The sequence below is a fragment of the Peromyscus eremicus genome, chromosome 23, assembly GCF_949786415.1.
Source record: "Peromyscus eremicus chromosome 23, PerEre_H2_v1, whole genome shotgun sequence".
NCBI lineage: Eukaryota > Metazoa > Chordata > Mammalia > Rodentia > Cricetidae > Peromyscus > Peromyscus eremicus.
Window position 1 is genome coordinate 8,231,027 of NC_081438.1, and position 26,411 is coordinate 8,257,437.

The following is a 26,411-nucleotide window of genomic DNA, read 5'->3' on the forward strand; positions in this document are numbered from 1 at the left end:
ATTGACCTTTAAGTGAGAGAAGGGCCCAGCTCTACCCCATCTCCAATGGGCGAATTCCCAGCTGCCTAGGTGGGAAAGCAGCTTGGCCATGCACCACCTTGCTGCGCCTCACACAGCCCTGGAACACGCTTCCTGACAGCTTGCTCTCCCTGAAATGCTTCTCTGCAAATGCTTAGCTGTGATCTAATATTTCTGTAGAGACTTGAAGTGATAAATGCCAGGGCGGCAAGCCAAGGGTTACGTGAGGAAAGAGCAGACAGCACTCAGCACTGTGCCACCTCTCCAGCAGCAGCTCCTCCGCAGGGGCCTCCAAGCACCTGCCTATCGCCTGTGCCTGTGTGCATGGTGCTGCTGCATGTCAGCCCTCCGGAGGCCGGGAAAGAGAAAGGGGGAGGGGACTGACAGAGCAAGACTCCAGTGACCCTAACCAGCCAGGAAAGGCAGTACCAGAGAGCCCACCTCAGACTCCTTCCTGCACAGCAGGGGGAAGCTCTGGGCCCACGGCTGAAGAAGCAAGTATAAGGAACATGCTGAACTCAGCAGCGTGTGTGGGGAGGCTGCGCAACACACCCCGCTCCCTCCACAACTGCAGGCCCGTGTCCGTCCAGTGTCCCTCAGGGACGCCACTGGCCACTGCCTACCTTCCAGTTAGCTCTGAGCATGTGCTCCTTGGCGCGGCACTCTTGCAAGATGAGCTTCCAGCAGGTGTAATCGGAGATGCTGCTCCGGGTAAGGTGCCCCTCCTGCTGGCACAGCCGGTACCACAGCACCTCGTCTTCAGAAATCACCTTCCATGTCTTGCTCACCTAGGACAGCACCGGTGACGCAAATGTCAAGAACTGCAATTAGAGAGGCCTTCCCATCCAAAATCAATCAACACCTATAGTATAGCCCCAGGCGTATGGCAGCATACAACGTCTCATTAACAAAACACTCGGAGGTGGAAAAACTACAAGCAAATGTTTCCAGTTTTATCTTTCCAGATTTCAAAACTGTTATACCACCATGTAACGTCACATTTTAGATGGCATGATAAGTTATCATCTAACAAATGAAAGAGAAAAAAATGCACCACTACACAACATGCTAAAAGAACAAACTAGAACACAGGAAAAGACCACACCAGCACACAGAGCTTTCCAGGAGAGAGGCTGCAGACAGATTGACGACTATCTTACAAATCCGGAGTCTGATGGTCTGTGATGTAGAAGGCTTTCATCAACTCAATTTCTGGTGGCATAAAATTCAAACTTTTGTTGCATGGAGAACTCTTATATGTACAGATTAAAGCATAGTGATAGCATTAATACAACACTCGAGCTGTTGAGTGGGACCATGACATATGATGGAGAAGTGCCTCCTACATCTGGCACAAATCTCCAGTCCCCACAGTATCAGGGGGACTGTTTTAACTCTCAGTATGTTGATTTCTAGCCCTTGTTAGGGCGCAGCAAGCTTACTTCCTCACAGGACAATGTACAAAGCATAAACTCTCATGTCCAAATGAGAGACTGACCCCACAGATAACAAAACCAACCTACAGCATGCCCTGAGATGCAGGATGAAGGCCATGTTTGCTGCCGTCCAGAGACTGGAGCTTACTCCTCCTGGTAAACAGAGAGGGGTCAGCTGCTTACAAGAACCTACACTTGCTACCACTTCTTGGGACCACGTCAGACCTTGGAGGAAGAGGGAAGAGAACATGACTAAGGGGGCCAGCTGGGATTGGGGTATGAAGATGTCTCAAAGTCTGCTCCTCCACGGTGGCAATTAGAACCGGACCAAAAATGAAGGTGGGGCTGGAGCTACAGCTCAGAGGTAGAGCTTAGCTAGCATGTGTGAGGCTCTAGGTCTGACTAGGACAAGGGGGAGGAAGGAAGGAAAACAGCTGAGGAGATGGGTGGTGGGTCGGGGTTTACTGCCGTGTATGAACTGAGTTTGGGTGCTCAGAGCCCAGGTAAAGCTGGACGCGGCAGCCTGTCTCCTATGGACCAGTGGGCGGTAAAGAAAGACAGAGAGCACCTGGAATCCAAGGGCTAGCTAGTACACAGACACAGTGGTGAACGAGAGACCCAGTGAGATGGCTCAGTAGTTACACAGAACCCAGAACCCACAGAAAGGTGATAGAGAACTGACTCCACAAAGTCATCCTCTGACCTCCATACACACATGCACACCATACACACATGCACACCATACACACATGCACACCATACACACATGCGCACCATACACACATGCGCACCATACACACATGCACACCATACACACATGCGCACCATACACACATGCACACCATACACACATGCACACCATACACACATGCGCACCATACACACATGCACACCATACAAACATGCATATCATATAAACATGTGCACCATGAGAACATGCACCCCCCCACACACACCACACACACACACACACACACACACACACACACACACACACAGTAATTAAGTTTTGTAAAAAGAGAACACCCCATCTCCAGGTGGAAGTTGAGGACCACCACCTTGGGTTTTCCTCCGACCTCCGTGTGTAAACTGTGGCTTGCATGTACCCACACTTAAGCATCAACAGGTTTTTTATTGACTTTCTCAGGACCATAGGAAGTAATAAAAAGCTTGAACCTTCGAAGGACCAAGTACCCAAAGAAAGACAGACAGAAATGAATAAAAATGAAAAAGGATGAAGGCAGGGTGTGGTGGCGCATGCCTTTAATCCCAGCACTCACGAGAGGCAGGCAGTTATATGTGAGTTCAAAGCCAGCCTGGTCTACATAGTGAGTTCCAGGCTAGTAAGAACTAGAGACTCTGTCTTTAAAAACTAACAGGGAAGAAAGAAAGGCTGAACTCAGTAAGGACTGTGAGGCATTAGCCCACAACTTGTGCCTCCTCTTCCTTCAGCCCCCTGAAAACCAACAGCCTCACATTCATAACGGCCACACAAGCAGCAGTATTGGGGGTGGGGGCACGGGACAGGACAGGCAGGCTTTGAGCTTACAAAAACCTAACTCCTGAAGAGCCGGCAGCGGCCGACCTGCCTGGCAGACTGCTGGAGAGCACTACCGAGGCTTTATCTGATCGGTCTGATCGGTCTGATCGGTCTGACCGGCCTGACCTGCAGGGCGGCTGTTCCAAACACTGAGCGCGAAAGGAGCTCAACACTGCTGGCCCCGCACACGGCTCACACCCGGACTCCAGTGCTCAGAAGGCTAAGGCACAAGGACTTCTGTGAGCTCAAGGCTAGCCTGGGCTAGCGAGCCCTGGGCCTGCCCGAAGCACACAGCAGGCGCTCTCTTGAATGAGGAGGGGTTGTCTCAGCACTGCAGCATTGAGAAGGCTCTGCCGTTGGGACTGGCAGAGGCTGACCAGACAGCGGAAGAGAAAACAGGGAAGGAGTGCCCACGAGATCTTTGAAAACCCTGTATTTCTGGGAGTCTAGCATGCCACACACAGGGCTTGTGCTGGGCACTTGGGGTGGGGGTGGGGGCTAAAAAAGCTCTGACTTCTAGACTCCAGCTGGCCTTGAACCTCTGCACAAGCATCAAGGCAGGGCTGAAGCAGAGCTGTGACCTGCTGGGACAGGAAGGTGTGTCCCAGCACACAACGGGTCCTCAGCAGAGGCCGGAGGACCACTGCATCTCCTGAGTCACTAGCTAACCCAGTGGGGACTTGAGTGGCCACACAACCCCTTGACAAAGTAGCCCGGCCCTTCCACGGAGCCAGGAGCAGCTGTCTCAAATGCCGGCGGTTAGGCTCAGGCTTGCCAGGGCCACAGCCCCCACCCTAGATGCCCGTTGGAAAGAAAACATACGGCAAACATGAAAGGAGACCCCAGCAGAGGGTCAAACAGCGCTGGAAGACCCAACGAGGGCCTGCTCAGGAAGAAGATTCCCAGTCAGGGGCGCACAGGAACAGCAACATAAAGCGACTGAAGAGAAGCCAGGAGGGAGACGTTCCCAGTCGACAGCAGCAGAGTTAACTGCAGCAGTCACTAGAGGGCTCACTGGCCAATCAGAGCTGGCAGAGAATCCGCTGCTCAGTTGAGATCATCCACTCTAAAGAACAAAGCCTCGGAGTTGGGGATTTAGCTCAGCCGTAGAGCGCCTGCCTAGCAAGCACAAGGCCCTGGGTTCGGTCCTCAGCTAAAAAAAAAAACAAACAAAGCCTCAGCAACCTGTGGGGCCAACAACCCCATGCACAAAGCCTGCACGGCAAAGGCTGGAGCAGAGATCTGAGGGGCTTCTCAACTGTCTCTAACTCCAGTTCCAGGGGGAACTGACTGACACCCTCCTCTGGCCTCCACAGGCACTGCACAAACTTGGTGCACATACATACAGACAGACAGACAGACAGGCAAACACATCTACACATAGAATAAATATTCTTTCAAGTTCCAAATGGGGCTGGGGAGATGGCCCAGTAAAGGACTTGCCATGCAAACACGGCTCCCTGAGCTCATCCCCCGAACCACCTAAAGCCCTGGCTATGGTAGCACGCATTGGCAATCCCAGTGTGGGAGGGGCAGAGAGGCAGGAGAGTCCCTGGTGCTTGCTGAGCAAAGCAGCCAGCCAGCCAGCAATGGCAGCTCTAGGCCCAGGAGACCAGTCAGGGGGAAAGATAAATAAAGTAGACAGCACCAAGGAATGACCCCAAGGTTGGCCTCTGGCCTCCAATGGATTCATGTACACATGTGCACTTCATCCCTCACTTCCGGTATATCGTCTTTCCATATCTAAATCCCAAGTTTCTAAACACACTACCCATGGTAAACATCACCCCAGCGCCTACTGAGCCACACTCCTCGGGTAACACGAACTCCAGCCCTGCCTTCCACTGCAATAGCTGCTTTTCACACCCACCAGTCATTGAGAAAACATCATCTGTGGGTCTCTGTGTCTTATTTTTAAGAGGGAAGAATGAAAAGGAGGGGAGCTAACCAAGACAGGGCTGAAGGCAAACCACGGATCCTAGCCCACGCTGACACAGCCACACCATCAGTCACAAATCCACTTAACCACACTCCTCTACCTCAGCCATAGCGTCCAGATAAGGCCTCATCTGAGCACACATGCTCAGGCCATAAAGACCAGGAAAATGGCTCAGTAAAGTGGAGGCCCCAGTTTTGAACTAGACAGAACACTGGGGTTTTATTTTTGGCATGTCTGGTCCACAGCTGAGCCTACCCATGACACCCAGTAGTGTCTATTCATCCGTCTATGCCAGGATGGGGGTGAGCACAAGGCATGAGGGAGAGAGTAACACAGAGTCAGCCATGGCAGAGCAGCCAGTCAACTCCAGAGTGGAAGGTGCTTCCTCCCAGGCCACTAGAACCCAGGATCTAATGCGGCTACAACAAGAAGTAATGGACGCTTGGGCTCTCCAGGGACAGAGTACTAGCTTGGCACAGGGTACGAAATTTGACCATTTGAATTCATAATCCTTTTTGACAAAAAAAGCTCTAAGATCAGCCAAAGATACACAGAGAAACCCTGTCTCAAAAAACCAATAAAATAAAAATTAAAAAAAGAAAGAAAAAACAAAGAAAAAAAAGGAGCACTAAGACAAGACTCTAATGAAAACCCTGCGACACAACTTCTGGTTCTGCGAACAAGACTTACAATGGCTCAGAGACCCCCGGGCTCAGGCGGCGGGGCAAAGCAGAATTAGTGGACGCAGGCTTCCTGGAGTGCTATCCAGTTTCTGAGGAGGGTCCCACATGAAATGAGTTAAAGAGAACTCTGGTTTGAGCAACAGAATCCTTTGCTGAGATTCCTTGGAGCCTCTAGTCTGGCATGTTCATCTCTAAGAGGGAGGGCACACGAGGCGGTGTTTCCCATACCCACCTGCTTCTGCATCTTCATGCCAGGCCTGTCTCAGCCCCAGCTCCCAAGGTCACCCTGCAGCAGCCATCTTCCCCCACCTCCTACCTCCAGCTGCCCAAACCGGGCCTTGGGCCTTCTGCCTGCCCAGGGAGGAAGGGCCTTTGAGAATCAGCAGGTCACATGGCTCCTCCTCAAGGCCCAGGGTCTCCGGAGCATCTCAACTGGGCGCACAGAGACCACAGAGGGACAATTGGTTACACTAAACAGTCTAAAGCGGTCCTGAGGACCCGAAGGACTCTGGAAGCCACAAGACTTTTATAACCATCTCCCAGAAAAACACCAAGCTGTTAGGGAACACTCTGAAGTCTATACGGCTCGTGACGGGCAGAAACTGAGAACACAGGATGTTTTGTTGCTGTGTTCTGCAAAGATGAGTACTCAGGATAAAGTTTAAGTTCTAGACGACACACACACACACACACACACACACACACACACACACACACACACACACATCTCTGGGAGGGTTTGTGAGTGGCGGGTTAAGAATGATCTCCACAGGATCACAACTGCACCTCCAACCAGGTGTTACACAGAGACGGGAACCAACAGAGTCATCAGCAAACTGAAAAAGGGGGGCCTTCCTTTTAAAGGAGAAGACAGCAGTCAGCCTTTAAGAATTTCACTTGGGGAAACAGAAGGACTCAGTTAAACTTTCACAGCAAATCTGAAAGGGTCCCACCAAAGGAAAGCCTTTCTAACGATTTTGATCTCTTAACTCATATTACAATCCAGCAAGTTTACAAGCCTGAATTTTCCAAAGGTCTAACGGTCTTTAATACCCCAGAACTGGAACGACCCAGCTCAAAGCCCCACTGCAAGACCTCGCTAATAAAAGTGGCTCCAGCATTCTGCTTTATAGCGCCACTGTGAATTGCCACATTGAGAAAAAAAAAAAAAAGCCCTTGGCTCAAAAAACTGGCTTTATTAGCTCTGCCTGGATTAGGCTTACCAGTAGCCGGGGAGCACGGCTCTCTCCGCAGGTCCACACTCCAGGTCCACCTGAGGAGGGCACGCCATGGAGCAGGATAGCATTCTATGCACGCCTTGTCCCAGCTACTTCCCGGGTGCTCTTGAACCCAGGAGGTTACCCCTCAAGGGGGCCAATGCCTGTGGTCATTTTGGAGTCGTGCCCCACAGGACAAGCAGCAGCACTTAGACCCTTAGTCTCTGCTGCTGCCCTGAGAGCCTTCGTGGTTTTGTGCCAGGCTTACGTGTTAGGACGTGCAGCCCAGCTGGCCGGCAGCAGCTGTTGGGGAAGTGAAGAACCTTTAGGAGGTGGGGGTACAGCTCGAAGTGGGAGGAGTCTTGGGGTTCACAGCCCAGCCCTCTTCATGCCCTCTCTGCAAAGAGGGTCTGTACCCTCATGCTCTGAGCCGGAGTCCATCTCTTCTCCCTAAGCTGCTGTCAGGTTGACAGTAACGAGGAAAGCAGCCGGCTCTGTCTCCCCCCCACCCCACGTCATCCCAAGCACCCTCCTGACACTCCTTCCCATGTCCTTCTCTCTGGGTTCCTGGCTTAACCATCACCGATGCACTGACAGCAGGGCTCACCTGCGGACTCAACTCCAGCCTCACGCCCTGCACTAGCTCCTCGGAAACGGTGCTCTCTCACTCGCAGCCATCCTCACTGACCATGCCTTCTCCCCACATCCAGCCCACAGGCAATCCCGACCCCACCCATCTGTACTGTACAACCCTCACCAAATCACCGTGTCCTCTCCTCTGGAAGATTCCACAGCCTTAACCAGTTTCCCTGCCATCCTTCTTTCCCTAAGCAGGCAAAGCAAAGCCTTCAACACACAGAGACAGCCTCTGCAATCGCTGTTGGCAACTGTGCAAGGCCTTCCCACCTCGTCAGAGTGACCTTTAGTCTGTCTCTCCTGTGCTCACTCCTCCTGCTCAGTCCTCACCAGTTCCCATGGCTGTTCTGGGGACCACGGGCTCAGCACTCCACACACACTCACCCACACACACTCCCGAAGGCACGAGTGGAAGCCAGTGCTTGCCAAGACAGCTCCTTTCAGGAGGCTTCAGTTATCTTCTGGAAGCCATCTACAGTCCCTTCCTCCACCTTCCAAGCCAGAACGTCTACAGTACCTGCTTTAGACTGTCTGAGTACCCCACAGCCACCTTCTGTCATCGGGACCCTTGTTGAGCCCCATCTGCAAAGGTCTCTTACCATGAACACAGGCACAAGGGCCCAGCAATGCATGTGGAACAGGAACACATTAGGTTGGTCACTGTGTGTGTACCACAGCCCAGTCATTTTGACCTTCCTGCCAGTCCTCACGCACGGGCGATGCTCTACAGGACAGCCTCAGCTGCACCTAGCTCAGGACTTCTTCACGGCCTCCTCCTTCCCTCCCTCCCTCCCTCCCTCCCTCCCTCCCTCCCTCCCTCCATCCCTCCCTCCCTCTCTCCTTCAGTCTTCACTGCACAGGACCGACACCCTCGACAAAGCATGCTCCTCACTAGGCACTGCTCACTGAGGCACTTGCTGTCTGTCAGGAGCAGCACCTGGCCTCAGCAAACCTTCTGAAAGCGGGTAAGTTCAACTTCTTAAAAACGAAAAGAACAGAACTGCTTTTGTCTTCATGATCCCTGCGGCCCCTGAGGTGCGCTGCACCCAAGAGGCTTCGACTCTCTTATCTATCACCTTCTATGTGCTCTTTCTAATCTTCCAACCATGAAAGATTTCCTGCATGGTGGTACAGCCAACAGTATCCCGCCAGTACCTGCCACTCAGTCCACTGACCGTCCTGCAGCTCGGGACCTTCCCAGAGTGGCTCTGCCTTTCTCTACGCTCCTGTGTAAGAAGACAGTCACACAAGTCAGGGGACCAGAAGTGGCTCCTGGGGGTGCACAAAGACCCTTCCACAGACTTTGACAGTCACCCGGACAGTCAGACTCCAGAGCTGCTGGGAACTAAAGCCCACAGAGTCATGGAGTGAGAGTCTGCTCAGACCTACCTGGTGACAGATCTGTGACTTGCAGAGACCTCAGGATCAGAGCTGTCCTGTAAACACGCAAACATCAGCATCCCGAGGTGGACGTCTGGCCGGCTCACGCCATCACACGTCCCTTGAAAGCTGATGGCCTGACTGACACGCTGGCCTTCCGCCCCAGAACTACTACCTTGTTCTGGTCCTGCCTGCCTCTTGCTCACTGGTTGTACCACAATCGTCAGGGGTTCACCTCGGCCTTTTCCCTTTTCTTTATGGCTTTAAGACTGAGTCTTACTATGCAGTCGACTGGTCTTGAACCTACACAGTCTTCCTGCCTATTGCAGATCTGCACCACCATGCCTTGGATCTCTATGTACAACTTCCTGCCCTTTACTTGAAAACTGTGACATTACTGCCTAAGCAGCTCAACTACTAAAACTACACGTTAAGAAATATCCACAGGGGGGCTACAGAGATGGCTTAGTGGTTAAGAGCATTGATGCTCTTCCAGAGGACCTGGGCTCAATTCCTAGCACCTACATGGTGGCTCACAACTGTCTGTAACTCCAGTTCCAGAGGATCTGACACCCTCACATAAGTGCATAAGTGCAGGGCAAACACCAATGCACATGAAATTAAAAATAAATTTAAAAAAAGGAAAAAAATACCCATGCTATAACATATATTTCTCTGACCAAAGGCTGCCTGACGCTGCTGGGGTTGGAGGTGGAGAAGGGGCAGGGGGGAGGTTGGTGTGACCATGAAGGGTACACGAGATCCTGACGTGAGCAGGCTGTGTGTTGACAGTGGCAGGGGGCACACAGATCTACCCCTACAATAAGACGGAACAGAACTGAAAACACAGCTGGGAGGAGCATGGAAAACCAGTGCCCCCAAGCAGGTGCCACAGAGTGGACCGACATCAATGTGCTTGATGCTGTTTCCACTGGGCACATGAGGTATCAGCATAGGAGAAGCCGGCAGGAAGACACACAGCACCTGCCTGCCTGCATGCATGCCTGTCTGCAGCTTCCTGTGGAGTCAGTCACTTTCAAATGTTTAAAAAGAATGTTGAAAGGGGCTGGAAAGGTGACTCAGCAGTTGGGAGCACTTGTGGATCTTGCAGAGGACCTGGTCTCAGTTCCCAGTGCCCACAGGGTGGCTCACAGCCATCTGTGGCTCCAATTCTAGGGGGCCTGATGCCCTCTGACCTCTGCAGGTGCCAGGGGCAAGTGGTACATGTGAAAGCATGCAGTCAGGACACTCACACACACAATACGTCAATCTAGGAAACTGAAGAGAATGCTGGAATTGGACCTGGTGGCCCATGCCTATAATACCAGAACCGAGGAGGCTGAAACAAGACTGGAGGCCTGAGACAGACTAGACTACACAGCAAGGGCCTATCAAAAACAACAACAGAAAGTTGGTAAATACCAAGAACCAACCCTCTTCAGAATTATTCATGTTGCTATACAACAGCACTTAATTTTCTCACAGAAACCAAACAATTTTGTAATTCTGAAATTGGCAATCTTCTCAACATGCATGGTAAAATATTACCCTTTAAGATGCTAGCAGTCCCATGGGCATGGAAAAGATGGACACAAAATCGTAAACAGCAAAATGCTAGTGTTGCAGAATGAAAACGTGCTTCCTAAAAGTCCTGTCATTTTCATGACATTCTGAATGAAGAAGCCGTCCCAGCAGAGACACACGATCTGCACAGTGCCCAGAGGTAAGCTGCTGGCAAGGGTGGAGGGCACACCAGTACACAGGGTACCAGCTGAGGGGAAGCACTTTGGGGCTGAAGGCTGGGGGCCTCAGCAGAGTGGTGGCAAATGACATCTGAGGTGTCCTTCGTCAGGCTCCCTTGCTGCCAGTCAGAGAGCAGCTTGGCATAAAGACCTAAGCAACAGGTTTCTCCAAGAGCACAAAACTAGCTCAGGATGCCGATTCCACACAACTGGCCCCACTTCACCAAAGTCCCAACATGCCTAGATTATAAGAGAGAAAGAGCGGGAGCGAGAGACAGAACAGAGGGAGCCCATAAAGCGGTAGGACCCCATTCAATAGGAGGACTTTCTCTCTGCAAAAACAAACACACCACAGAGCAAATGAAAACCCTGTTTATATTTATTACTTTGTAGTTTATTTTAACGATGACAGAAATCAAGCCAATCCTACTGACTACTGGCCATCCATTGCTGTCTGCATGTAAAGACTCTGAAAGCCCAGCTTCTCCATCACAGCCAACTCCATCACTGTGCACTGAAGGGGTCTGCTTAAAAAAAGCTTCCATACTTACACGTGTTCTCAAAAATAGGTTGCACGCGTGCACACACACACGCACACACGCACACACACGCGCACGCGCACACACACACACACACACACACACACACACACGCCAACTGAATACACACGGAAGAGTTCCAGTGAGAACTAGTGTGCTGCAAATTAAATGTTCACACCTGCAAAATAATCGCCCAGCAGAGCCAATCTCTCCCGAGTGCAGCTCCACTGTACCAAAGGGGTCTGCTTCTGCCTAACCCTATCATGCCCGGCCTGGTGGGCAGCATACTTGAAGGCCACATGGCTCTCCACAAAATGGCAGAGCAGTGTTCCTTCCACAGCAGTCCACTCCCAAGAAAGTAGCTGAGAGCACAGTGCCGACTGTGCAGGGCAGAGCTGGCTAAAGAGGTTCCAAGACTCCGCCCTGGCATCAGGCTGATAGAACTCTGCCCTCAGCCTCCATTCCTGGGAGCAGAGCCAAGGCGTGAGCTAGAAAACAATAAACCAAATTTCCTGGGGTCGGGTGTGTGGGGGTGACAACATAGGTACTCGTCATGCAGCTGACGCCGAGCACTGTTTACACTGGGCAGGTGTTTCGCTCATCTCATCGTTTGCTATGGACACCAGCATCAGGAACACGGGCTGGAGTCTCCACCTAGGCGACGCTGCTGCGATCCCATACCAAAGGCGCTCAGCAGCTCCGAGTCACTGACGAAGCAGATACTTCAGAAAACGGCCCAGCACCAGGGCTGCCCCAGCTGATCTGTGCAGTTCTTACTGTGAACACGGACGGTGGATGCTCAACTGTGCCAAGTGCTTTTCTGTATCCACTGAGACGATGGCATGACTTCTCACTTTCAGACTGGTCATGCTGACCACAGTTACAGATTTCCATTGAATTGCTTTTTATTCTTACAGGGATGGGTTTAAATCCAGGCCTCACATGCTAATCAAGCACTCTACCACAGAGTTATTACATCATTAGCCAAACTCAGGTTTGGTATGGTTTGTTTTTCTGGTGGTGGCACTAGGGGTCAAACTCATGGCCACGAGTACTCACTCAGTTTTAATAGACATACAATTTTTGACAACTGAAAAAAATAAAGCTAAAAGGAAAAAATGTAACTTAATCGCATGTTTTTCCCAAAAGGATGAGAACGATTTGAAGGCATAAACCCTGGCCTCCCTAGAGCACACCTGGTCAGAAATACAGATCACAGGCCCACCCCATACCTCCACGGTGTCTTGTGGAGAAGAGCTATCCCCAAGCTGACACCCATCACCATCACCAGGGCAGCTGCGAGCCTGTGCGGGAGCCTGACTCAGCCTGCTGACCTCCCTCAGAGACAGTGGGGTGGAGATGGTCACTGGACTCACCGGGGTCCACTGCTCCCGCGCACCTCCGGCCCATGCAGATGCAATTCTGCCCTAACTGGGAGTCTCCAGGGTGCTAGACTATTAACTGTGGGAGGTTAACTGAAGAGGGGACTCCACCTGTGCAGCTGGGGTGAGGCTGTCTGGGTGAGGCTGCTGTGTGGTCATCTACATTCCTGTAGGTTTACCTTCACCTGTGCTCTGTAAGGATGCCCAACGGACTTTTTGGTTCCCCAGGTAACACTCGGATGAACTGTTTGTCATTAGTGCCCTATATAAGGGGGAGATACTTGTTTATGTTTCCCCAGGGAAAGCATTCCCACAACACCCCTGCATGCATCCACAGGCAGCTACTCCCGAGTCGGCATGACTGGGCAATGCTCCTGTGTAATCCCTCAAAGCTTCTCCCTTCTCACTCGCTTCAGGAGCGCGAGTCTCTATTTAAGGGTAATTTAGACTATTCGTCTAGAACATGACTTCACCGATCTGTCCCTGGGCTGACCCTTAGCTGCCATCCTATGACTAGTCTGATTTCAGGGCTCCGTCTTTGTACTAACACGTGTGATGTATTGACACAGGCTCGCTCGCCGCAGGCAGGACCGAGGATTTCAGTCATAACTCAGACTGCGACTGTGCAGCAGACAGTCACAGAGGATGTGCATCGAGAGGGAATGTGGAGAAAGACCCTCAAGTTCAAGGCGGCCTTCCTTTGAGAAGGCTGCTATGCAACTCATCCCTTCTGTCAACTGTGGAATTCTACAGAGCCAACTGTTCCAGGGGCTCCCCACCCTTGCTCAGAGCTGGGGACCCTTGGACAGGTGTGAGCAAATGCTTACCTGAGCACAGCGACCCAGTTCTCTTCTGTTCAGATACTGAAATATATTGATGGCCAGTTCATAAGGCAGCTGGACGTCAAAGAAGGGCACCTCCTCCATCTCATTCTGTGGAGAGAAGGAAGAAGCTGAGGGTGAGGCCGAGAGCAGCTTGCACTGCCAGGCTTTCCAACACTGGACACTCTCGCAGGCGACCAGAGCGGGGCTCCTTCAGGGAGAACGTGAAACAGTGGGGTCTCTCCACACCTACCCTCCTTTCAGTCACTATGAACGCATTGTGACTATTTCCCATGATGCTCCAGAAGGAGAAGCACAGGTGCTACAGGAAGGGGTGCACAGGTGTGTCAGAAACCTTCTGACAGAATTCTAAGAGAAGCTGAGGCGGCCGGTGCCCAAGAAAGCCTGCCTGGGCCGGGGAGGCCACCATTCCCCAAGGCCAAGCAAGCCTCCCCATCGCATGGGCGCGGTGGCCCCAGCTGGAGAAGTGCTGACCAGGTCACTAACATGTTTTCGTGGGCAAAGAGCAGGGAGGGGGCTGCTCTGGGAGCCAGGCCCACCTCTCTTCGGGTTTTCCTAAAGCTCTGGGGGCTCGTGCTGGTTAACCTGAGTGAGCCAGTACAAACACAGCGTTCTCAGTGTTGTTTATTAATGCGCAGCAACAAGAGCTAGCCCGCCCTGGGGCAAGCAATCGGAGATGAGGTAACGGGCTTAGGCTGAAAGATAAGGTCATGCGGATCCCAGCGCACAAAGGAATCCAAGGGAGACCGGGGAAGGCCAAGTGTGAAATGGACGCCCCAGGTCCACCGGCCCACCTGCCAGCCATGGCTATGGCCGAGCTTCTCAGAGTGTGCCCTTGTTCCCAACAGACTAAGCTTTGGAAATTCATGTTTAATAAGCTCTGGCTGACATACTGACATACTGGCTGAAAGCAAGTTGCTAATTCACCGCTCACTGCGAGTTTCCACACTACGAGGTGGCCACTTGAGAAAACAGCCTCCAGTGTACTAAGGAGGGGGAGCACCAATCAGACCCTTCCAAGACTGAGGCTGAACAACTGTCAAGAATCACGTTACTATTCATCTCGGAGTCTCAGGACTGAGGGAGAATCTGGAGCCTCGGAGGAAACACAGGGTTGGACTGCAAAAACAGAGCGAGGCTAAGCACACAAGCCAAAAAGGCTCTCTGGGGAAAGGGCACTGACCGGTCTCTGTGGGCAAAGGAGGGACAGAATGTTCAGTCAGTGGAAGGATGCTGGCCACGCAGAAAAACAGGAAAACATCTGCAAGGGTAATTGGAAGGCGCTGGTCCCTGCCTAAGAAAACAAAGGAAAGGCATGGGGACTCAAGTCAGGCAAGGTCCTTGCCTACAATGACACCTTCACTCATCACTGAAGAGCACTACTGCCAACCAGACTCAACCAGAGACACCCCAAGCCCCTGCAGGTCACTGCTGCTCCGGGACCTGGCAGGCACACACAAGGTGAGGGGCTATCACTCACAATGCCACCCCCCACCACCATGCCCTCCGCCTTTTCTTCTACATTATTTTGTCTGCAGGAGCAGTGAGGACTAACTTTGCCCACATGAGAAAAAGGTCCCTTTATGCTCACACAACCAGAGCTATGGCACGGTGAGGCTGGGCAAGACAGAGCGAGCCAGGCTGAGGCACTCTTCGAGCCATGGGCTCCTTTACGGTAGGCCGCACTATAAACTAGTCTTGAGATGAACATGAGATGCCATCTTTGCTTTTATTCTGGGCAGAAGCCATAGCCTCCCATGCTCAACAAGGAACACAGTCCCTCTGTGAAAGCATGAACCCACCTCCCTCCACCCTCCCTGATCCGAGTTTGGGAAGAACACTGCCTGGAAGCACGAGGATTCCAAACGATCAGGCAAAAGGCACCTAAGCTTCCTGTCTAACACACTCACGGTGACTGCCCAAGGAACACATGAAGACATTTCCCATAGAGGCCAATGCAAGCCCTGCTGCTAGGCATGCAGAGGCTGGGTGCCACTTTCCTGGAGGACATGCCAGCTCTCTTTCATTTTCTCAAGTCACTCTTGCTTCCTGTTGGTGACTCGTTGCCTTGTAACGTGTCTCACTATAAACAGAGACATCACCAGCAGTAACGAGAGGACTACAGAGTGAGGCTACATCCCAACAGGAGGATCCAAACACACAACACACAGAACAGCAGCACCAGCTCGAGAGGGCACCTAACAACTCAGGAAGGCTTTGTCGTGGTGCCTGGGGAGCAAAGACGAAGCCCAGCAGGCTGCAGGACCAGCAGTGCCGAGCAGGCCGCTGCACCAACAGTCAGTCAGACACTGCTGGGCTGTCTGGAAGATCTGGAGGATGACCACTGTTTCAAAGACAAACCGCAAGAACAGAAACAACACCGCAGAGCCAACCTTCTCTTTTTTTTTTTTTTTTTTTTTGGTTCTTTGAGACAGGGTTTCTCTGTGTAGTTTTGCACCTTTCCTGGAACTCATTTGGTAGTCCAGGCTGGCCTCGAACTCACAGAGATCCACCTGGCTCTGCCTCCCGAGTGCTGGGATTAAAGGCGTGCGCCACCACCGCCCGGCTAACCTTCTCTTTTAAATCACCATTCTTAGGAGTACTTTAAACTCCGAAATGTCACTCAACAATGTCAACTCCAAACAGTCTGAGTCCCCTCCCCCACTTCCATGTGGCTGGGCTTCCTGTTCCCATCACTAACAGTTAAAGAATGGTAGGAGGGACAAGGAGGTCAGTTACCAAAGGAGTACCAGTAGCTATGGCACAGGCACGGCCACGGTCAGGAGACCACACCTAAACGTTCCTGCTGTGGTCTGTAGTGATGGGGCAGTGGGTCACTCAGATCCCCCAGACGAAAGAGGGCTGCCTGCCACTGGTTCACAGCTGAGCACCCTCCTAGATGCTGCCTTTGGCCAGAGGGGCTGCCTCACCAAAGCGCCATCCCCCTAGAGAGGAGTCTGCATTGAGCATGGGCATCTGGCCTCAGTTCTCACCTCTGAATGGCCAGCCCACTAAACCCACATGTGAATCTACACCTTAGAGTTGGATCCATTAAGTCCAGCCTTCTCCCAAACAACCACTGAGGCCATGTGCACAAGGGTTCTAAGTGCACAGGTGCAGAGGGGCTGGTGTAGAAACCTCCTTCCGACATCCACTGAGGTGGTGCAGAGCACGCAGGAGAAGAGGGAGTGTTATTCTACCAGCCAATCAGAGGAAACAGTGTTCCAAGTGTCTGGCCCATAAACGTCAGCTTGTCGTGTTAGTAGCTTACCACTTGGGAAACACCTCACCAGAGACTACTTCATGAGCTTGGTCAACCCTGTGATGGACCTAAGCCAGACCTGACCACACTCTGACCCATGCTGCAGCCCAGCAAGCACTCCTAGCTCACGGCTGCTGCAGAGGTCTCCTGTGACAACATGCAGCCATCCCTTCCATGGTGAACAGTGAGTGTACAAATGCTACTTGTGCTCGTGTGCAGAGAAAGCCCTCGATCCTATCAAGATGCGTCGGGCTGCCACCTAGACACCTGGAGCACACAGCCAGCCCAACAGTTGTGAGCCACACCAGGATGACCCCATGACAAAAGAGACACCATGGATGCTCTGAGGAAGCAGCAGCAGCACAGGAATGTTCAAGTGACACTGCAAGAGCATCAGTTGACCGACGGTGACATCACAGCTCGCCAGGCTCAGACTCTAGACTCCTCCTCCCAGTCAAGGGAGGAATCACACAAAGGGGTTGTGTTACGCTAAGGTCAGTGAATACTGGATTTTCCCAAAGTCTATTGGACTCACTCCAAAAACACCGAAAGAATCTGTGAAGGGCTCTGTCCCCAGAGAGGCTGATTGTCCCCAATGGGCTACTATAAGCCTGACTCCATAAACGGACGCTCTTTATGTCGTCATGTGAGAAACTTAATCTGCCTACCCTTGTTTAGCAGAAGGGGTAATCACTACGAGCCAAACCAGTGCAGAGGGGAGAAACCAACTCTGGGATGCACTCCCAACTGTTATCTCTGAGGCGACCGCCACTCAGACGCTCTCAAGATGGTGTTTATACACATCTTCTACTGACCCTGGGATGGAGAAGCCTGCTGCTGTCTGCTGGGCTTATCTCAGCCCACATACCACCCAGTCCCACACAAGACCTGGTGGCATCCAGTTTCACTTGGGGCTTGAGAAAATTAGCTGGTAGATGAGGAAAGTCTCAAACACTCTCAAAACAGGCACCAATTCTGTCTTGAAATACCTTCCTGGCACAAACAGGAATGTGAATGCACACCACGGATTTCTTCTCAAGTTCCTAGATATCTGTACAGGAGGCACACCATCCAGCTTCAAAATAATTGATGTGCAAAACACTGTCTGAATTCAGGGCCAGGCCCAGTGCTGGGGGAGGGGAGGTGCTATTAGCAAATGTATGAGAAATGGCCTCTACATTGAAGGAGCTGAATCTTTTATGGAGCTAAGTCATCGCATATAAGACAGAATAAATACAGGAGATAGTCCCCCAAGGTATGCCCAGGCTCATTAGTAAGTCAGCTATTTAGAACTTAGGAATCCTTTCTCTTAAAAAACAACAATGCAATAAAGAGAGGTTAAGTTCCCAGGCAGTCCACAGAAAGCCAATTTATCTTTTCATAGCGACCCTAAGCCGGAGGCCAGCAGGACTCAGTAAAGATGTGCACTGCCTGCACAGACAGCTGCCACCTACAGAAGCTACCCTGCCTGCTGGCCACCTCACACGTGAGGCGGGTGAGGACCTGGTAAAGACAATGAGATTTAGTTATTTAGGACTGTTTTCAAAACTGTGAGGTACACTCCCATTCATCACCTCCTGGCCATTTCCCTGGGGGCTCCAGCAAAGAAGGGAGGTAGAAAAGGCAGCTATGGATCGGAGACTCCCCGGAGGGAGGCTTCATGTGGCAGTGAAGGAAGGCTGTGCAGCAAAAGGCCAGCCTCTGCTTCCAAAACCTGGGTGAGTCCAAGTGGGACTGGAGATGCGGGGGCCAGGCAGGACAGAGTGCAGAAGATGTGCTCTTAGGAAGGGCTGGACGGAGCATGTGAATTTGTTTGGTCAAAAGGTCCAGCACAGTCTGAGTATCAGGATCCACCACAGAATTTGTGGAGCTTGGTGTGAAAACAAGTATGTTAAAGTTCCTAAGTCAAAAAGATTCTAAGAACTACAGGGCAGCCAGGGCTGCAGAAAGAGACCTGGTCTGTTGGGGAATATTTGTTTAACTATGCAAAGATGTGTTCCTGTTTCACCCTGCCCGCCTAAGGAACCTGACTGGTCTAATAAAAAGCTAAACGGCCAATCGCAAGGGAGGAGGTATAAGTGGGACTTCTAGGTGGGGAGAGTAGTTAGGAGGAGGAATTTTGGTTGGGGGGCGGGGGATACCAGGGAGATGCCAAGGGCCAGACAGCCAGACATGGAAAAAGCAGGAAAGTAGGACATATGGAATGAAAGGTAAAAAGCCTCAAGACAAATGTAGATGGTTGAATTAAGTTAAAAGAGCTAGTGGGACAAGCCTAAGCTAAGGGCAAGCATTCATAATTAATAGTAAGTCTCCGTGTCTTTATTTGGGAGCTGGTTGGTAGCCCAAAGAAAATTCCAACTACACCTGTTTCAAAAAACAAAACAAAAGAAACAAACAAACAAACAGTGAATGAATGAATTGCAGGGGCTGGAGAGATGGCTCAGTGGTTAAGAGCAGTTACTGCTCTTGCAGAAGACCTGAGTTCAATTCCCAGTACCCATGTCAGATAGCTCACAACCTCCTATAACTCCAGATCCAGGGAATCCGACGCCTCTGCTGGCACCATGCACAAACTGACATACATATACACACACATCATTTAAAACAAAAGAAAAGAAAAGAAAGAAAGAATTGCAAGCATTAAACCAAGTGCAAGGTATGACCCATTTGACCACTCGGCCAGGAAGCCGCTGGCACCAGGGACTCTCTAGCCCCTCTGTCGTGTTCACTGCTACTGTCCCCACTCAGAAAAGTGTGTGGTGCTACCATGCCCCTTAATGAACAATGTGGACTGAGGAGTGGATACATGGATAGATACACAGATGGATGGATGAATGGATGGATGGATGGATGAATGGACGGACGGACGGACGGACAAAGCCCACACAGTTTCAAGGAACAGAACCTCCTAGTAAAGACATTCAAACTTGTTTTAGTGAATACACACACAGATCATGGGAAAGGCACCCACACAGAAGTCTGCTACTTCACGAATAACATTTTTAAATGAATGGTACTGATAAGAACATTTTAGTTAGAAGAAAAAAGAAATTGGGGCTGGAGGGAGCAGAGAGAGTTAGTATAGCAAAGGGAACTCAACTGAGCCTTAACAGGAAGGCAGAGGACAGCAGAGGCAGGGGAGTCACTCCAGCTCAGCTAATGATGAGCTCAGCACACAGGAGGGCAGCACTAGCCAGCAGCAGGGTCTGCATCTGAGTTCGGGTGGATCCAGAGCCCCACAGGGCTGGCCTGCCTGACCTCACATCATCCTACCGATCATGAAGCCGGCGAGGCCGAGGCAGAGTCCACTCTGGACACAGCCAACTCCCCTGCCCCAGCTCCACAATGAGTACAGACCTGTCAGCTGGACAGGAGTGGGCACTGGACACAAATCTGGGCCACCTCAATCAGTAACAGATGACCCAGTCTGGACCAGTAAGACCACAGCCTCAGCTGCGCACGACACAACACACGCTGTGCTTCCCCAGCACTGCTACACTGCAGAGCATGCAGCTGCAGCTGCTGCAGCCCTCCTCAAGAAGGGACAGCCTACTGTGGAGAGAGCCGGCAGACGAGCAGCACCGATGAGAGGAGAGGTCCCAGCCAGGTCCCACCACTGCCCAGAATGAGCAGCACCTCCTGGAACTGGTACACAGATCCAAAGACCCCAGGGGGTGTTTTTAAACCAGTTTGTGTTGGGCGTCTGTGTCTTTGTTAATCAGCTGTGATACACAGTTACCTAAATAAAATGCGACCAAGCAGCTGGCTGTCACAACCCAGAGGCTTACATAAGCATAACTGAAATGCCACCACTGTCCCCAAGGAGAAGGCATGAAAGACAGTATCTATGCCCTGGAATCCTGACCAGGCTATGCCATCCTTTGCACTGGCCCACCCAAAACTGCCAGTGTAGGTATTCACACGCCACTCCCATAAGCAAGACGGCCAAGTGCTGCTATTAAAAGCCTCACCTAAGAAGGCAGGACGTCACAGTGTCACTGCAGCTGTGCTTGTCCATCAAAGGTCCTGGCCTACGTCCAGCCAAAGAAGACACTGGGACGCCGCTGTGCCAGCAGAAGGCCACACTTCTCTTTGCTGCCCTCACAACAGTGAGAGTGCAGAGGGCACCAAAATCGTGCCAGTGGGCTGGGAACGCAGCTCAGAACAGTGCTTGCCTAAAGAGCCTGGAGCTGAACCCACAGTACCAAAAAACTGTAATCCCAGCGCTGGGGGAAGTAGAGCCTGGAGAATCAGAAGTCCAAGGTCGTCCTCAGCTGCAGCATGTTCAAGGCCAGCCTACCCGACAAAACACAAGAGTTGCTAGTGTAACACAGCTGCTGAAGGTGTAGGCAGGAGCAGGAGACAGAACCAGCTCCAGGTTGCACACTCTGCCTCAGCTGCATCAGCCTGTTGGTTCAGGGAGTCCCGGGGGAACTCCACCTTCCTTTCTAGGAGTTACTCCCGAGTTAAAAACTCCAGGAGAGGCACACAATAAAGCAGATCCTGCCAGGCAGAGATTACCTTGTAGAGCTGGTACTAAGAACATTATTGCTTTTACTATATTTGTTAGCAACAAGTAGAAATGGCAAGTTTGTGGGTAGATTGCTGTAACTATGACCTGCATGCCCACAACCCTGTAATCCTACTCCTGAGCAAATAACCAAGAAAAATATGGATGTATCCCAAAAGGTTCCCGGCAGCACTACTCTCCCAAACTCCAAAACAGCTAAACCAACTACGCATAGTTATCACGGTGTTGGATGACAGCAACATCAGGTCCATGCCTCAGGACCCACTTGTCCACAACGTTCTGCACAAGAACCTGAACTAGAGTAAAACTGCCTGATGCCACTGTGGAGACATCAGAGTGGAGTGAGTGGGTGAGAACACAGCGAGAAACATGGTGCTGACGGGCTAGCAACCCAGTCCTGAGATCAGGGGTTTCGGGTGTGTGTGTGTGTGTGTGTGTGTGTGTGTGTGTGTGTGTGTGTGCATGTGCACGCACGCACGCACATTCTAGAGAAGGCAATGAACTCTGCAACTAGCATCTGTATATTTCAAAGCATGCCTAACAAAAAATGTCAAAAGACAATTTTCACAACAGACAATTCCACTGACAAAAGCACAATCCTAACATGTATCAGACAAAAAACAATCAAAATATTTCTTCCCACATCTATGGTCCCAGAACAAGAAGGAGGACTTGAGTTAGAAGCTGGCCTGGTCTTCACAGCGACACCCTGTGTGGCAGTTTGAATGAGAATGTCCCCCATAGGCTCATACATTTGAATACTTGGTCCCCAGTGGGTGGAACTGTTTGGGAAGGATTAATGGGTGTGGCTTTGCAGGAGGAGAGGATAGGCATTGAGGTTTCCAAAGCCACAGTCTCTCTCTCCCTCTCTGCCTACTGCCTGCAAATCATGATGTAAAGCTCTTAGTCACTGTTCCAGCACCAGGCCTATCTGCTTCCTGTCATGATGATCACAGACTAACCTTCTAAAACTATAAGCAAGCCCCAATTAAATGCTTTCTTTTTTAAGAGTTGCCTTGTTCACAGTGTCTTTTCACAGCAATGTGTAACAGTAACTAAAACACGCTTTTTTTTTAAAAAAAAAAAAAGCTCCTTGATGCATTATGTACTTTGACCAGCAAGCATGCTGGAACATAGAACAATTTTATTCGGATCATGTATAAACTTTGCCTAAATAAAGAAAACTGAACAATTGGAAAAACATCCTACACTACCCACCATGTTTAGTATCTAATTCTGGTTGCCATCATTAAACAAACCATCACAAAACCATGAACTGCAGTAGAGGACAGAACACCTGCTCAGTTGCCCATGTGACTCCGTGAGCTGTGGGACTCATACTCACTGCCACAGGCACCTGAGGCTTTTAAATAAACATTACCGTCATTTGTTAGACTGAAGATACAGCATGAGTTTACTATCCCTTCAAAGCCAAGCTACCCTCTGTCTGCTCAGCTCCCAGGACAGGGTGAAACGGTCGTGGAAGGGTTGTTAGGAACAGTGAAGATACTGTCTCTGACCACCGGATGGCAAGCACCAAGCTCAGGCTTCAGTTACAGCACTCAGGAGGTGGAAGGGGGGGTGGGTGGGAGACCAAGAGCTCAAGGCCAGGGATGGGGCATCGGCTCAGTCAGTAAAGACAGCATTGGCCTTGCAAGTGGGAGGACATATGCCTGTGATCCCAGAGAAGGTGAGAAGAGAGAAGAAACAGACAGATCTCTGCAAGGTCAGCTAGCTTGGCTTACTTGACAAAGTTCCAGGCCAACAAGATCCTATCCTCAGTCTCAAATAAAATGTGGAGGTGCCTGAGGGTCAACATCTGAAGCTGTCCTCTGATCTCCACATTCAGGCTGAGCATACAGACATCTGCAGGGGGTCTCTCTCTCTCTCAAAACACACACACACACACACACACACACACACACACACACACACACACACACCCGGGGGGGGGGGGGGCCCGGGCAGCGTGTCTGAGTGCACAGTAACACCCTGATGGCTAAGAGCAGAGTCTGAGACTGGAGAGAGTGCTCAGCCAGCGGTTAAGAGCAACTGGCTGCTCTTCCAGAGGTCCTAAGTTCAATTCCCAGCAACCACATGGTGGCTCACAACCATCTATAGTGAGATCTTGTGCCCTCTTCTGGTGTGCAAACATAGATGCAGACAGAACACTTGACATAATTTTTTTTTTTTTTTTAAGAGCAAAGTCTGCTCTTCTAGAAGACCCAAGTTCGATGCCTAGCAACCATGCCAGGTGGCTCAACCTCCTGTAACTCCAGTTACCTAAGCACGTGACTTACTGCCTCTTTACTGTACAGGTGTCACCGACTGGAGAGTTGGCTGCTGCTCAAGAGACCTTAACAGTACCTAATGAGGTGCTTCTGAAGGGCAGAGGAGCCCAGAGACAGGACACAGGTCAGGTTTTTGCCAACTCTATATGAAGCATAAGACTCTGCTATGCCCCGGATCTTCTCCCTGGGTAGATCCCTTCCATTTTAGGACACTTATATTCTGTCTGGGGGTGCTTTATGTGAGGCCTAAAAAGTCTTGTGTATGGGACTTAGGGTCCATCTTAGTCAGGGTTTCTATTGTGTGATAAACATCACGACTCAAAGCAAGTTGGGAATGAAAGGGTTTATCTGGCTTATACTTCCACACTGTAGTCCATCACTGCAGGAAGTCAGGACAGGAACCTGGGGACAGGAGCTGATGCAGAAGCCATGGAGAAGTGCTGCTTACTGGCTTGCTCAGCCTGCTTTCTTATGGAAGCCAGGACCACCAGCCCAAGAGTGTTCCCACTTACCCCCATCAATCACTAATTAAGAAAATGCCCTACAGGCTCACCCACAGCTGGATCCTATGGAGGCATTTTCTCAACTGAGGCGGCTCCTCTCCAGTAACTCTAGCTCGTGTCAAGTTGACATAAAACTAGCCAGAACAGGGTCCAGCACTGGCTACACAGCTGAGACTACCTCAACCTCCACAGATTCTCAAACCTCCATCAGATGTGGACCTCCTTCCCTGGGCTGCTGATTTAACAGGTCTGAGAGGACCTGGGAACTTACACATCACCAAGGCCTCTAAGGCAGCCAACTCAAACTTCACCTAGTAAAGTCAAAACTCAGGAATCCAAATTCAATCCCCAGAATCTATTAGTTGGGTAATCCTGGGCAAATGGCAGAAAACACTACCTTTGAGTCCCTTCCTTTGTAAAAGGAGTTAGTATCTACCTCGTATTACGGCCATTTTAGAATCAAGGCAGAGCACAAGACAAGACACTGGTTTAAAGGGGAATGGACTTGAAACTCAAAATAGAAGCTATTAGTGTCATTTAAATAAAGCTGTCCATTGCATAAAATTACCCATTTTTAAAAATATGTGTATATGTGGGGGGGGGGGTGTACTCGTGTGCAAGTGCCCCTGGAAGCCAGAGACAGTAGATCTCCTGGAACTGGAGTTTCAGGAGGTTGAGAGCCACCTGAACGGGGACTAGGAACCCAACTCTTGAAGAGTAACCTGAGCTCTTAACTAATGAGTCATCTCTCCAGCTCTATCCCATTATTTCTCTAAATAACCGTCACTTACAGAAAAATATTCCCTACTGGAATGCTACAGAAATTTTAACCTGGTTTGAATGAAGCCATTAAACCTTCTCTTCTGGACTGGGAGCCATGGATCCCTGTGCGTGTGTGTGTGTGTCTTGATTTGATTCTCCCGACTTGGTAAAGGATGCTGGAGTAAAAGCTTCCAGATTCTCCGAGAGACCCATGCCCTCCAAAGGCTAAGAACCTCCTAAGGATATTAACCAAAAGATTCTTCTTGGTCGGAGTCCTTTCGTGTCTTCTAATTTAAGTTTTGCTTTTTTGGTTTTGTTGTTTTGTTTTAGTACCACGTTAAGTTAGGAAAGTCAAATAATACAGAGAAAAGTGAACAGTAATTCCGTCCTATACTTTTTCTGGACCTTCCTCCAAAGTCAACCTTTCTTACAATTTTAAGGATGTTTCTAGTGCAGGATGTCTCAAACTCACACGTAGTCACTTTATGAAAGGGGACTCTCTTTTGGGGACTCTGGTCTCAGTAAGCATTGGTGTTCGGGAACAATCCTCTACCCCCTTGCAAGCCCCAGAGCACGCACACACCTACTGTCAACACCCCCAAAATGTTTGCAGGCCAAACTCCCAGCAGAGAACCAATGCTTCCCGGGACGCCCTGGGTGTGCAGCGTCCCGGCTGTGGGGTGAGCCACAGGGAAAGTCCTCTTGCCCGGGCCACTCACCAAGTCGCGGATGAGCTGGTCCACCAGCGGCTCGGGCTCCACGGCGTCGCGATCCGGGGGTGAGCGCGAGCGGCTGGTCGCATCCCTCCTGTCGGACCGGCCGGGCCTGGGCGCCGGGGGTCGGCCCGCGCCCTCCAGCAGACCCTGCGCCAGCGCCAGGTACCCCGAGGCCTGCTCACCGCGCGCCCCCGCCTCGGGCCTCCGCGGCCGCCGCTCCCCGGCTTCGGGCCGCCGCCGCCGCCTCAGCGCCTGCGACTGCGCCAATTCCTCCTGCCAGCGCCGGCGGAACTCCTCCAGGCTGTGGTCGTCCATGCTCGACGCTCCCGGGCCTACGCGTCACCCAGGGGCCGCCAGCTGTTGACGGACCGTCCAGCCGCAGGAAGTGTCCGCCGTTGGCCAGAAACTTCCGGGAGCGCGGCTCTTAGGTTCCGGGAGGCCACGCCCCTCCACTCTGGCATGCCTGGTTTTTACAATCTTAGCACCAAAGAAGAGCTTTCCCTTCGCCAAGCAAACCCACTTTAAATGGCTGCTACATACATATTGCAAAGGAGCATTTTTTTTTTATGTAGTGGGTTTTTTTTTTATTGTATTTATGTATGTACTTTGTGTGTGTGTGTGTGTGTGTGTGTGTGTGTGTGTGTGTGTGTGTGTGTGTAGGTCAGAAAACGACTCGGAGGAGTCGGTTCTTGCCTTCCACCATGTGGATCTCAGGGATGGGACTCAAGTCGTCAGTCTTGGTAGCAAGCACTTTTTCCTACTGAGCCAGCTCAAATTTACACACACCACACCCAAATTCAAATTAAACGGCGGTAAATAGATGTTTTAATGTGAATGTCTGAATCCATGGGAGAGGCTATGTAGAAAAATAAGAAATGAGGTCAAATAACAAAGTGGTTGACACAGGGAGGGGCCAATTAGTGATTCAGGATGGTCATGAAGTCCTGACCTCTCTAAGGAGATGTCATTTAAGCTAATAGCTAATAAAGAGA

General features: G+C 51.0%; 1 protein-coding gene across 1 annotated transcript in view; it reads right to left on the bottom strand.

Moving 5' to 3' along the window:
* Positions 1-25,799, bottom strand: part of Fbxw8 (F-box and WD repeat domain containing 8) — a 101,567-nt gene extending 75,768 nt beyond the window's left edge. The window contains exons 1-3 of the mRNA XM_059249060.1: positions 25,423-25,799; positions 13,340-13,444; positions 642-806 (exon numbers count right to left, since the gene is read on the bottom strand). Of these exons, the coding sequence (XP_059105043.1) occupies positions 642-806; positions 13,340-13,444; positions 25,423-25,734 (582 nt within the window). The 5' untranslated portion in view covers positions 25,735-25,799. The remainder of the gene's footprint in view (positions 1-641; positions 807-13,339; positions 13,445-25,422) is intronic.
* Positions 25,800-26,411: the final 612 nt, after the last annotated feature.